Raw genomic sequence first — 15,553 nt, forward strand, 5'->3', positions numbered from 1 at the left:
TGGACTCCAGCATGTGAGCAGGCATTCCAGAATCTTAAAGGGGCTTTGGGAGGACCCCCTATGTTAGCCAGTCTAGATTACAACAAATAATTTGTTGTGCAGGTGGATGCTTCAAATCATAGGGGTGGGGGTTGTACTTAATCAGGTTTCCTCAGAAGGAGAAGAGCACCCAGTGGTATATCTCACCCATAGACTCCAACATGGGGAGAAATGTTTTGCAGCTGTAGAAAAAGGACTGTCTGGCCATAGTAGGAGCACTGCCAAAAATTCAGCCTTATGTGTATAGAAGGAAATTCACTGTAGTTACAGACCACAATCCCTTAATGTGGCTACATAGGGCCAGCCAGGAAAATACAAAGCTATTAAGGTGGAGCTTAGGATTGCAGGCATATGTGACAGTGGAACACCATGGTGGGGTCAGCAATGCCAATGCAGATGGGTTCTCAAGTCAGGGAATGGGTTAGAATATTGCCAGATAGGCGTATTTCTCTCAAGCCACATTTCTCATGGGTCACTTGAAAAATTAGCTTGAGTTTTCAAAGGGGGGAGAGGTGTGGCAATAGGAGGTACTGCCAGTCATACCAGGAGAAGTAGGGCAGTGGATGTATGACTTGTACCAGTACAGCTATCTGGAATTTTCTAAATTACTTATGTAATTTGTATATCCAACTGATTTGTGCAGATGCTTGTGTTGAAAATCTATTTGTGAGGTTTGCTTTTGTCAAAATGTATCAAAAGTGCAACCTTCTGGAATGAAAACAAATGTCCATGTGTTATTGTAATTTAATTAAATTTATATCTTTTAATAGAGGATACTAGGACAGCATTAACCAGATAGTGTACTTTAAGAAGAATAAGAGAAATGTAAATGAGCTGTTAAACCATTAAAACGGCACTTCCACAGTGCTGAATAGGATCAGAAATGGTGGGCTTTTGTTCATTAGCTCAGTAAAAAGATGGGAAGCCCCAGCCACTGCCATAAACATTTAGATGTGAATTGTAACCATCCATGCTAAATTCCTGTCTCAGCTTCAAAGGGGGATACTGTGAGTGCCTAGAGTCAGGTGACCAGATGAGGGCATTCTACAAGCCATCATGGATATTATATTTTACAGGGAGTAATCTCTGAGTATTGAGTATTCTGTTTCAGGGAACCTGACTAGAAAATCCAAAAGGCACGCCTCGCACGTACAGCATGCTCGGCCAAACCAATCCGAAAAAAACACTAGAGGCCAGCACAGATAGTTCCACGTCTTTTATTCAAAATAAGATGAAATACTGCAAAAGGACATAATAATGTCCCAAATTTACTACTCAGACTAGTTTCGGCTACTGCCTTCTTCAGTGAGAAAAATAAACAAATAGTAAATATAACCAGCAAACCAGTAATCCTTTTATATTCTTAACCCAGCCAATGGAGATGGAAGGTATAATCCATACCTTTTGAATAATTCATTAGTTGACAACCAGGCTGCAATGAAAAAAAATTGATTAAATAAAATGACTTAAGACATATTCAGGGATGCCCTGAATAATTATTTGTGGAATATCATACATTGTATGCATTAGTATAGCAGGAACCATAGGCAAGTAATCCATGTAAACATACACTTTTGATGCAAAAATGACAATAAGCATAAAAATAAGAATGAAAATAAAAGTAGGATCAGGCAATAATGCTATATATAATATTGTAATATATACAATATTTACTAAATCTATGCCATGTTGAAATACTCTAATGATAAAAATTAAATTGATATACCCATCATAAATGGTCATTGAGACCAGGTGTTAATAAGGCTCCAAGATGAATTATCCAGTATTTTTCTTTATGGCTAAGTATACTTTGCCATCCTTGTTGATTATGCCTGTTGCCTGTAATTTTATCTATAACTGTGAACATAAATTTTGCTGTGGGGTGTTTAATAGTATGTTGATATAAAGCATTCGTCAATTTCTTATTACGAATGTCACTCCGATGTTCCCCTATTCTTATTCTTAGTGATCGTGAGGTTTTGCCCACATAGAAAGAAGAGCACTGACATGTGGCCAGGTATATAACCCAGCTACTTGAGCAATTGCCAAATATCCTAACATCATAAACCTTACTTGTGTTAGAACTGGTGAATTATTTAAGCTTGTTTACTTGACTACATGAGGTGCAGTGGCCACAAGGGAAAGTTCCCAAAAGTTCGTCCCCTGTTATAGTTAATTGTTTGTACTTTGCCCCTCCACTCTCTCTCTGTTTGTAATGTGAGAATAATGATCCCAAGGTTTTTCCTCTCCTGTATGATAATGGACATTGGTTACCCAGGATACTCCGAAGGTAATCATTGGCTAACAAAATGTTCCAATTCTTGTTCAGAACGTTCCTAACCACCTGGCTGTTCCTACCAAAGGTGGTGATGGACCTGATAGTGTCATCCTTAGGGTTATTTGTACGATCCTTGTATTGTAGCAGGGTTTTTCTGTCTTGTTTATCTGTCCATGCACTGGTGGATATAATATCGAAGATGCAATATCCCCTGTCCAAAAATCTGTTTTTCAGATCTACTTTGGCATTCTCATAGTCAATATTTGAGGAATTGATCCGTCTGATTCTCAAATATTGAGATTTTGGGATATTGTAGATGGTGTGGCGTGGGTGCATACTAGATGCATGAAGTAATGAATTGAATTGTGGATATTTCCGATGGATCTTAGTATTGAGTGTATGGTTTTCATTCCGATATACTGTGACATCCAAAAAATCAATTTGATCAGTGTGAGACGTGATAGAAAACTCAATACCCCATATATTGCTGTTAAGATATTCCACAAATTCAATGAGATAGGTAGAATCTCCATGCCACACCATCCAACAATCATCTAGATATCTCCGCCAGATATCAGTTTCCACCAAATAGATGTTATGAAGGGGATTATATATAAGGCATTCCTCCAGATAGGCCATGAAAAGATCTGCATAAATGGGGGCAAAAGAAGCCCCCATGGCAGTAACTTGCAGTTGCCAGTAGCATTCCCCTTGAAAATAGAATACATTTTTATTAAGCACATGCTCTGACATACAGATGAGCAATGTGTTAAATTCCAGTGGGTACAGTTCAACCTTGTTCAACCAGTGTTGTAAAGCCTGCAACCCTGCCCAGTGTGGTATACTTGTATACAAGGACTTAACATCAAGTGTGCACATCAACCATTCTGGCTCAAGTTGTGTGTCTTCAATAATTTTCAAAAATTCTGTTGTATCCTGTATTTTTGCCCTTACATGTGCCAGGAGTGGTTTGAGATATTGGGTTAAGAATGCTGATAATGGTTCTGTGAGTGAACCATTACCTGATACAATGGGCCTACCTGGTGGGCGAGTAATGGATTTATGTATCTTAGGGAGTAAATACAGAATTTGCTTAGATGGATCCTTAACTTTGAGGTGTACTGTTTTAATGGGAATAATACCATATTGTCTATGAATGTTATCTTGCATATATACTATATGAAGATTGCAGTTTCTGCCATTTTTTACTAATCATTGGGAATGATAAGGATGTTACTACTCTGGGAGTACTATTTCTAATTTAAGACAAGAATATGCGTTTTTACTAGTTATTAATGTACCTCATTCAGGGACTGTTAACAGGTGTTTATCTAACGATTTAATACTGTTAGTAGGGCACTTCAGGACATCATAATAGTGTGTTCTAAGGGCACTACAAGCGTTAATCTGATAGCCTTCATTTTTGAACCTACTGTGTTTACCATCATCAATACTGGTTTTGACTTAGATTTATGAACATATAGTAGGAAAGCATATATGTGATCTTAGATAGTAACGTAATAGTGTACTATTTTAGTCCTCTTTTTGAACAAGTGGTGAATAATATAATATTTTTCAGTGAAGGATCACCAGTTTAACAGAACAGAATAACGCTAAAGCTAGAATGTGTTACAAATGTCATTGAACATATATGTGTCTATGAATGTTATCTTGCATAGATACCATATGAGGATTGCAGTTTATGCCATTTTTTACTTATCATTGGGAATGACAAGAATGTTGTTACTATTTTGTGAGTACTATTTCTAGCTTTAGACAACAATATGCGTTTTTTCTAGTTATTAATGTACTTCATTCAGGGACTGTTAACAGGTGTCTATCTAACTGTCAGTAGGACACATTAGGACATCACAATATTGTGTTCCAAGGGCATTACAAGCGTTTATCTGATAGCCTTTATTTTGAACCCACTGTGTTTATTATCATCAATACTGGTTTTGACTCAGATTTATGAACATATAGTAGGAAAGTGTATATGTGATCTTAGAGAATAACGCAATACTAGTAGTCCTCTTTTTGAACAAGAGGTGAACAGTATAATAATTTTTACTGAAGGATCACTTACTTAACAGAACAGAATAACGCTCATGCTAGAATGTGTTACAAATGTCATTGAACGTATATGTGCCTTATTATTATAGTTTGTTTCCCTGAACATTACTATGCAGACAGGAATGTATTGCCATTGTGTCGAATTATTACAACAATTTGTTTAATTATTATGGTTGAATTTGTCCTATGTATTATTTATAGATACTTTTTCACTATTACATGGTATTGATCTGGACACTCTTTCTGGCCCTGCCTCTGGTCTTTCCATTGAGATTTAATTTGGCACTCTTCTTCTCCACTACTGTGATATTGGTTCTTGGACAACTTATACTTAATCTATTATGGATTTGGACAAAATACTAGACGGGTTGTGTGCTGACAGGGAAGATATTGGTGTCTTTGGATTGGACCAAATCCCAAGCAACAACCAAACCAAAGTCAACCAAATTCTAATACTTTTGATAGTTGTGAATTGGCGTTCCACAATTTAGAAAAAGGCCTCAAAGGGCTGAGAGCTAACATATGGCACCTTAGGCTTTTTAGGGCCTATTTGCATAAGAATATGGCCCCCAGAGGCCTTCGTATAAAACTACGACCAATAGTCAGCAGATCTGAACAGAGGCTGACTGATGAATGGGAACAGGCATTACAAAATGGCTCTATGATTTTTGTTAAAATCTTAGCCTCATATTATGAAAGAATTATTGACTTATGTGTATCTGAAGTCAAAGAATTGAGTATTGAGTGCAAAAAATTTCAGTCCAGCACCAACTATCATGAGTTATTGGATAGGTTGTCCAAAGAACTAACCACATATGGCAAAATGATAAGAGATAGGAAAGTCAAAAAATTTAACAGGGATGTCATGGACTACAACAAGGGACACCCATTCCAAATACAGAGGACTGTGAGATTTCAGGACACAGCCCAAGGAACGGCCAGGGGCAGGACCAGAAAAAGACCTAGGTCCATACTTAAACATAGGGACAAATCTTATACCAGTACATCAGGGGAGGAGTCCTCATACACCAATAGTGAGGGTGGAACACTAGTCAACTCACCACTAAAGAAAAAAATGAATACAAATTTCCCTTTAGGAGAGGTAGGAAATACAGAGGGGGGAGGAAACATGCCAATCGAAATAGGAACCGAATCTATGACAGGACTAATTCAGTCCTTACTGAAACAATAGCAACGGAATTTGACAATGTTCTTAATCTATCAGATTTTGTACTGACTGATGACCAATACAAAATACTTAATAAAGGATTGGGCTTTGTAGCTAGTTTTTTCTCTGATCAATATCAAACTGCATTGGATGTGTTGGATTATTGTCGCAGACTTAACCTTAAAATATTTTTTTCAGAACAGGAGATATCCAATACTCAAAGATCTACTGGATTTGCATTCCATAAATCTACTTTTCAACCACCAATGAATAAAAATGTGGCCATCTTCCAACAGGCAGTACTTAAGGATTTACGTTTCCCCCATTTGGAATGTCATATTTTACAAGATAACATCACTTCAGCTGAGAAAAAGGCACTCACTGAACTCAGACAAAATCACAACATTGCTATACTCCCAGCTGACAAGGGAGGAGCTGTGGTGATTTTAAACATGGATTATTATGTCCAAGAGGGACTTAGACAATTATCTGACTCCAAATGTTACATGTATATGGGTATCGATCTTACACATCGATTCAAACAGGAGATTGATGCATTTCTTGACTCAGCATTTGAAGAAGGTATTATTCCCATTAAAACAGTACAACACCTCAAAGTTAAGGATCCATCTAAGCAAATTTTGTATTTACTCCCTAAGATACATAAATCCATTACTCACCCACCAGGTAGGCCCATTGTATCAGGTAATGGTTCACTCACAGAACCATTATCAGCATTCTTAACCCAATATCTCAAACCACTCCTGGCACATGTAAGGGCAAGAATACAGGATACAACAGAATTTTTGAAAATTATTGAAGACACACAACTTGAGCCAGAATGGTTGATGTGCACACTTGATGTTAAGTCCTTGTATACAAGTATACCACACTGGGCAGGGTTGCAGGCTTTACAACACTGGTTGAACAAGGTTGAACTGTACCCACTGGGATTTAACACATTGCTCATCTGTATATCAGAGCATGTGCTTAATAAAAATGTATTCTATTTTCAAGGGGAATGCTATTGGCAACTGCAAGGTACGGCCATGGGGGCTTCTTTTGCCCCCATTTATGCAGATCTTTTCATGGCCTATCTGGAGGAATGCCTTATATATAATCCCTTTCATAACATCTATTTGGTGGAAATTGATATCTGGCGGAGATATCTAGATGATTGTTGGATGGTGTGGCATGCAGATTCTACCGATCTCATTGAATTTGTGGAATATCTTAACAGCAATATATGGGGTATTGAGTTTTCTATCACGTCTCACACTGATCAAATTGATTTTTTGGATGTCACAGTATATCGGAATGAAGACCATACACTCAATACTAAGATCCATCGGAAATATCCACAATTCAATTCATTACTTTATGCATCTAGTATGCACCCATGCCACACCATCCACAATATCCCAAAATCTCAATATTTGAGAATCAAATGGATCAATTCCTCAAATATTGACTATGAGAATGCCAAAGTAGATCTGAAAAACAGATTTTTGGACAGGGGATATTGCATCTTCGATATTACATCCGCCAGTGCATGGACAGATAAACAAGACAGAAAAACCCTGCTACAATACAAGGATCGTACAAATAACCCTAAGGATGACACTATCAGGTCCATCACCACCTTTGGTAGGAACAACCAGGTGGTTAGGAACGTTCTGAACAAGAATTGGAACATTTTGTTAGCCAATGATTACCTTTGGAGTATCCTGGGTAACCAATGTCCATTATCATACAGGAGAAGAAAAACCTTGGGATCATTATTCTCACATTACAAACAGAGAGAGAGTGGAGGGGCAAAGTACAAACAATTAACTATAACAGGGGACGTACTTTTGGGAACTTTCCCTTGTGGCCACTGCACCTCATGTAGTCAAGTAAACAAGCTTAAACAATTCACCAGTTCTAACACAAGTAAGGTTTATGATGTTAGGATATTTGGCAATTGCTCAAGTAGCTGGGTTATATACCTGGCCACATGTCAGTGCTCTTCTTTCTATGTGGGCAAAACCTCACGATCACTAAGAATAAGAATAGGGGAACATCGGAGTGATATTCGTAATAAGAAATTGATGAATGCTTTATATCAACATACTATTAAACACCCCACGGCAAAATTTATGTTCACAGTTATAGATAAAATTACACGCAACAGGCATAATCAACAAGGATGGCAAAGTATACTTAGCCATAAAGAAAAATACTGGATAATTCATCTTGGAGCCTTACACGAAAACTGCCAGACAAACTATTAAAATAAAAACCTCGATGGAAGCTGCAGCAGGCGTAGTAGAATAAATCCAGTAGTCAAGCGATAGCTGTAAAAGCTGTTATGTTAGCACTTTATTAAACAAGAACTTTCGGTAGGTTAATAACCCACCTTCCTCAGACAAAACAGTTACTAAAAAGGAATAGGGAGTTTAAATACACTTGTCCCTCCCAGTTAATCACAGTTTAATTGATTTCCATCTTCAATTAAATAAATTCCTTTTAACCATTTGTGTGCATTACAAATAAAAACAATTTTTTGTGTATTAGTAAAAACACTATTCTTAAAAACACATTATTTAAAAACATCCTTTAAAAATGATCTTTAAGTACAGGTTGTTAAAACTATTTTTCATGTTAATTAAATGATGTAACATACAGTAATCCAACCCCTTTTAGAAATACAGAATTGTTTCTGCTTAAATTACAATTGTTTAAACCAGTGTTTTTGATAGAGTGATCACAAGCTCCTATAACTATACAAGGGAGGGAGGAGGGGGGGCAACCCACCCTTTTTTTTAAAACACAGCAAAACCAAAAGAACATTCACCCACACCTAACCTTTCTTAGTTAGGGCATATGTATTTACAAATAATGTAAGAGTAATACCCTGAGCTACCCTTAGCTTAATCCATTCACCCATTCATAGCCCACAACTGTTATGACCGTACTGTGTCATGGGTCAATAAGTTTGCTTATTAGGAAGTCTGAAAAGATATCATGGTACATAAGGTTAACTATCCAAACCAAATAAATGTGTTATCTCCTCATGGCCATGATTTTGAGAATGCAGGACAGAGAAACTGCGTCGTTTAGGCCAGGATAAATGTATGCTCCTGTCCTAACCTGTCAAAATAATTCCTCCCTTTCCAAATTTACCTGCCATGGCCCGCTATTTAAGTCTGTTGCTACTTGTTTTAAAACAGCAAAATGAAAAGTGTGGCCAGGATGGTCAATAACATGACAGGCTAATGCATTCTTCATGTCAGCTTTTGCGATGGCATAAAGATGTTCATATATGCGCCTTTTAAATGCCCTTTCGGTCTTTCCTATATAGAAAGCCGGGCAATGATCACATAGGGCAGCATACCGAAAGTTCTTGTTTAATAAAGTGCTAACATAACAGCTTTTACAGCTATCGCTTGACTACTGGATTTATTCTACTACGCCTGCTGCAGCTTCCATCGAGGTTTTCATCTTGGAGCCTTATTAACACCTGTTCTCAATGACCATTTATGATGAGTATATTAATTTAATTTTTATCATCAGAGTATTTCAACATGGCATAGCTTTAGTAAATATTGTATATATTACAATATTATATATAGCATTGTTGCCTGATCCTACTTTTATTTTCATTCTTATTTTTATGCATATTGTCATTTTTGCATCAAAAGTGTATGTTTACATGGATTACTTGCCTATGGTTCCTGCTATACTAATGCATACAATTTATGATATTCCACAAATAATTATTCAGGGCATCCCTGAATATGTCTTAAGTCATTTTATTTAATCAATTTTTTTTCATTGCAGCCTGGTTGTCAACTAATGAATTATTCAAAAGGTATGGATTATACCTTCCATCTCCATTGGCTGGGTTAAGAATATAAAAGGATTACTGGTTTGCTGGTTATATTTACTATTTGTTTATTTTTCTCACTGAAGAAGGCAGTAGCCGAAACTAGTCTGAGTAGTAAATTTGGGACATTATTATGTCCTTTTGCAGTATTTCATCTTATTTTGAATAAAAGAAGTGGAACTATCTAACCTGACTAGAAAGACTGCTAATGTATTTCATTGTGCCTTGCTCTATGAAGTAAATTATTAGGGAATAGTAATTCTCTTAGATTCAGTCAGGAACATAGTGAAGACTAGTTTAGAGATTGTGTTCCTTTAATTGTATGAGTCTATCCCTTAATGTTATTTTCAATATTTCCTGTGATTTGAACTCTGTTGTTTACTGTAAATATATATTTAGTATTTTCTTGTCTTTTATTATTTATTATTAAATGTATTTAAACTTTTCATTGTAGCTGGTCCTTTTTAGAAAATATTTAAGCTTTGAGAGTATGTGCACATATTTATTTGGTGATAACTCTGAACAATCCTGAAAGCCTTGCTGTTTGGTCAACAGTACCATTTGTCTTTATATTAACTTCACACAGTATTATTGGGTACACTTTTAAGAGTCTTATAGTAAGTGAAAGGTGGCAGCAAATCAACCTTATAGTCTGGGCAAAGTTGGCAGTGCAGATAATCTGTGCCATTCTTTCCCAAGAGGTGTTTGTGTGTGTGTGTTTGTGTGTGTGTGTGTGTGTGTGTGTGTGTGTGTGTGTGTGTGTGTGTGTGTGGCAGTGAAAATTTAATCTCAAAGAGCAAGTGTCAGCTACTTGGAGCAGGGACATAAAGCATTGGTTTCACAGAGAGGGTGATGGGGGACTTGACTTGGACACTCAGCTGAGGACCTAACCCTACAGCTGTACCAGTGGGGAGTCTTATTGTTTGCCTGGAGGGAGACAGACAGAGAATTCCAGACTGAATGTGTTCCCTGTGTGCTCTTAAGGGAAATTGTACTTGATGCAGAGAGCTGCATCTAGAATTACTGAGTGTATCCATTTGTATTCCAAGTGCACGTCCCTCTCCAGTGTCAGTGCTGAGGACTCAGGCTCATTGATTACTGGCCCAGCGTGGGGGCAACACAATATCTAGAGAATTTTGGTTTACATAAATCATGGAACCCTGTAACTTAATTATTTGCAAAGCTTTACAATTAACTGGATTGCTTTGTTTTGTATAAACACAGGACTAATCATATGGTGTTACTATTCCAAGACCTCTATTTTTCTTACAGATACAAATATCTCACTATTACGCTTCAGTTTTTGTAGTACAGGTGTATACTCTAAAAATAAAAAATGCACTTTTGTGAGCATTAGGAAGTAACAGTATAATATGAAACTCCTTGTTTATTTAGTTTGTTTGCCTTAGCATTCCTTTACACAATTGCATTATTCTACAGCTCAAATAAGACAAACTCAGGCAAACAGATTTGCTTTATGGACACATGAACATAATTTTATTTATTTGTTTATGTGTTAATTTGTAGATAGACAAGCAACTAGGTAGCACTGCTTTTTTTAATCATTTGAAGTTGACATTGTGGGCAGTTAATGATTGCAAAAGCTAGCATTTAGTTACATAAACAGGATTTCTTAATACAAATGTATAATTTGAAAATGTGTGTGTGTGTGTGTGTGTGTGTGTGTGTGTGTGTGTGTGTGTGTGTGTGTGTGTGTGTGTGTGTGTGTGTGTGTGTGTGTGTATTTATATCCCATACATAACACTGAAACAAATGTCAGAAGACAAAAAGTTCTAATGATTTACTCAAAAACTGAATGTTCACTTCTTGAATCCCAACCATGTGATTTAATGAAAGATTTTTAAACATTTTTCTTGATTATACATTTGCAGTGATGCAACATAGTAAATCATCAGTAAAATGACTATGTCTAGCTCCAAGTGCTGATTGTAAAACAAACATCAGTCACATGCTGGAATATAATATTAAATGTATAAAGTAATTTACTATTATTGTACCACTTGGATACATTCACTTGAGTACATGACTATTCTGCAAACCTTCTTTCTAAAGAACAGTACACTACTGTAACAATGCAATCTTCATATTCAGTGTTGTTTTTCTTTGCCTGTATACATTGTGTATGCTAATGTGCCTCCAGTATTCTTATAACTCTTGAACCACATCTCTATACATGTATTTGCACCCCCATGCTAAATGCCAAGCAGAGCAGGTGGAATGTGTAGTGTGCTCTCTCACCAGTTTGAGGGGGTGAGACACCAAGTGTCACTGCAGTACTGACACCTGGTAGAGGCTGCAAATCAAAACAAATTTCACCAGCAGCACTTACGCCATGACAGTGGTATATCTGTCTGTGTTCAGCAAGCAACATGCTTTGTAGCTGTAGCTGGGCATGTAAGATAGTGAGCATGTTTGGAAGGCAGATAATGTTGCCATTCTCATCCGTTGCCAGGAAGTACAGGAGATTATCGCAAATGCACCTCTTGGCTGCCTGGATGATGACCCTTTCTAAAGACTCTCTCTCTTTGCATGTGCCAGGAGGAATACATGCGCACAAATGCTGTTGCCCCCATGGGGCACAATGGGCAATGAACGGGTAAAGTCAGGAAGAGACTGATAGGAAGAAAAAGCATTTTAGTAATATGGCAAACATTCCATATTTTCTGTTCAGTAAATCTTATACAAGGGACCATACAAGTATGTGTGTCTATGTGTGTGTCGGTGAATATCTGTATGTACTGAAGAGTCTGTGTGCATATATATATGTGTGTGTGTGTGTGTGTGTGTGTGTGTGTGTGTGTGTGTGTGTGTGTGTGTGTGTGTGTGTGTGTGTGTGTCTGTTTGTGTCTATATGAATGTGCAAACATGCCAACAGTCACATTAAAAACTTAACTGAAAGGAATAGAATATATAATATATATATATACATTAAAAACACAAGAAAACATTTAAAAGCGTTACAGTGAGTCCACATTGGAAGTCTTTGAGTTGGTAAATATGTCTTTGTTCAGAATTAACTTAAAGATCTAAAAACTCATCCAGATATGGAGTTGGGTCTTCATCTGACCGAACTGTAATCTTGAAGTGACGCCTTAGAAAACCACCATATCTTTTCTGATTGTCCCATCGGATTTTTGGACGAATTCTTCTCATGAATCCCCCGTACCGTTTTTGTAACTCTTCTTGTACCTGAATGCCTTCCTCACCTGGATCAGCACTTCTTTTAGGATTCCATTTTCGTAAAAAACCTCCATAACGCTTGAATTCTTTCAGTGGTGAATTGTTAGGGCTTTCCATATCATAGGTCACATCCTCATTTTCCGAAGCACTTTTTACTTCTTGGGAATTTTCTGTTATATCGGGAGCAGCTCGTTCCCCAAACTTTCGGAAGAATCCACCATATCTTTTAACCATATTTTCATCAGTATTACTGTCTTCATCAGTCAGTGACCGAGTAAATGGTTTATTCTTACCAATTTTCTTCAGGAATCCCCCATAACGTTTCACCAAGCTGACAAACTGATCATTGCTAAGAGGCTGTTGCTCTTGCCTCTCCACGTTATATTCTGGATCAATCACAGTGTTGCTGTCACTACTTGACAAGTCTTCTGGGGCCAGTTTCAGAAACTCTTTGCACTTTTCCCACTCAGACTGAGAGAGCAAAGATCCCTCACATTCTAAAGCACAAACCTGCAAAACATACAATACATTGTAAGTCTAAACAGATAATACAAATTAGCTCTGATTAAAACATGCGTTGCGTTTTATGCAGTCCTCTTTCTGTCTTTCAGTCTTTCTTTCTTTCTTTATTGTTTGTAAATTAATTGGGTAGGTAAACTGAATCAAAGTCCCTTTTTTGTCACAACCCAAGCCAAACACATAGACAACACAAACATAAACAAGCCAGTATTGCAATAAAAAGTAACCAGTGACAGACTTGAAAATAAAGCATTAAAGGCACAAAATATAGAGTACGAGAAGAAGCTCTCCAGTGCAGATCAGATACAGTACAGTAAAATACATAAGTGCATCATCACACATTGTAGATACATACAATGAAATATTCTGCAAGACATATATACAAACACAAGTCAAATAAAGCATGTTTGAATGCAGCATAATTTAGAAATATGCTTCAAGAGACTGACTGAAATACTTGTTAACCTAATTCAGGTATTGGCTGGAACGCACATACACACACACACACACACACACACACACACACACACACACACACACACACACACACACACACACACACACACAGGCACATGGAAAATGAGGGTGGAATACTGCTATATAGGTTTCTTGATGAAAAAATTAAAGTAATCTGCACAGATTGATGATCTCAGCATGCTGAGTTATTAAGTGTACACAGAGGACTATTACTCAATTTTATATAATACATGCTGAATTATTTATATAAATAAGCAACTGTCAGGTTTATACAAGCCAGATACTTGGGACATAACTGGTGTGAGGGGAAACAAAAATAAATCACACAGATGAGGTAAAGTGGGGGGCATTAGGATAAAAAAGAAATTAGAAATCTGGCAGTTAACAAAGAAGATTAAAAGGTATGACCTGTTAATGAGCTTTGTCTTGTAGTTTAGTTTTATCCCCTTAACTTTCATTTGTCTGCTATGTGATTCTTAGCAAGTCACTTAATCAGACCATGCTCCCAAGTGGAGTCTGAAAAAGGTCTGTGTGGATCAGTACTCTATCCCAGTTAACAAATCCAAACAAACAAACAAGCACACAAATAAAAATACATACAAAGGGAAGGAGAGAATGATTAATAATGCTTTGGAGTAACGGTACTTTGGAATAATTAAACTTATGAGCATGAGGAACAGACTGAGCAAAGTAGGTTTGCTAGAATTTGTAGTAAAGAAATAAAATGCAGTATTTCTTTCTTATGAAGCAGGTTTAGAGGAAATAATGGTAAAAGCATATTTGCTGCATATCTGGCATCAGATTTATATATGTAATTAGAGGTTATATTTGATCAAAGGTGGTTTTGCTTAGTATTTCTTGGAATTCTAGATGTGGCTTATTCCACAATCTTCTAAGGGGAAAAATGAAGTACGCTCAACAAAGCTTTTCATTGTGGCAAATGTTTGTGTAGGGTGTTTATACAAGGATCAATATAACAGATTGGATATTGCACATGGGGTAGGGAGGAAAGTAGAATTTATGATAATAAAAAGAGTTTGATGTTTGAGTAGAACAGTTGTGTAAAACTGAATTTGGCCATGTTCAGCTGTTATGTTCCAGCCAGTTAAGAACATTGAGAGAGATAATATGGTGAGTGTGTGACTGTGGAAGATGTGTGAGTGGTTTTCTGTGGCTAACCTTGGTATGCTATTGTAGGAAGATTCTGTAATGTAGCAAACATTTACAAGGACCTTTCTAGATAGTGGAGAAAAGAAATGTTCTGGGAAGAAAACAGTTCTTCACTTTGTCTCCTGAGAGGTGTGGCAAAAGGAGAAAATCCGAAATTAGACAAAGGAGTTTGGTGAACCACACACACACACACACACACATATATATATATATATATATATATATATATATATATATATATATATATGTAATAAATATATATATATATATATATATATATATATATATATATATATATATATCCCTGCATTTCTGTATTGTAGGTGTGTGCCTATGTGGTGTTTTGGTGTGTGTATTTGTTTTGTGGTGTGGGTGTTGTGGTTTGTGTGTGGTGTGGTGTGTGCTGTGTGTTCTGTGTTCTGGTTCTGCTTTGTAAGTGTTGGTGTTGTGATGGTTTCAGCTTCATGATCTCAGAATGCTGAAATTCGAGATTTCAGCAATTTGAGATTATGAAGTGAAACCACATGCCCACACATGTGTATGCATTTGTATAGGAGAGACTGTATTCCAGATCGTATAATATTGACAACTCCTAATTTAGATGTGGCACTACTGAAGGGGCAGCTTCCCTAGTAGCTCATCATCTGCTAAGTGCTAGCTCCAAGGAGTAGCGGGATGAAGCCATAACTACAGCTCAGATGACAGTAGTCTGAATATTGAAGGAGCTGATCATGAAGGGAGGATGGAGTCAAGAATGGGG

The 15,553-nt window shown here is 36.9% G+C and overlaps 1 protein-coding gene across 3 annotated transcripts in view; it reads right to left on the bottom strand.

The window, feature by feature from the left end:
• Positions 1–10,900: 10,900 nt before the first annotated feature.
• PDYN (prodynorphin) overlaps positions 10,901–15,553 on the bottom strand; it is a 362,456-nt gene continuing 357,803 nt past the window's right edge. For all 3 annotated transcript variants that reach the window (XM_044089874.1, XM_044089876.1, XM_044089875.1), the window contains exon 3: positions 10,901–13,137. In XM_044089874.1, the coding sequence (XP_043945809.1) occupies positions 12,466–13,137 (672 nt within the window). In that variant the 3' untranslated portion in view covers positions 10,901–12,465. The remainder of the gene's footprint in view (positions 13,138–15,553) is intronic.

This window comes from Protopterus annectens, chromosome 12.part0 (assembly GCF_019279795.1).
Source record: "Protopterus annectens isolate FY-2018-M chromosome 12.part0, PAN1.0, whole genome shotgun sequence".
NCBI classification, from domain to species: Eukaryota; Metazoa; Chordata; order Ceratodontiformes; family Protopteridae; genus Protopterus; species Protopterus annectens.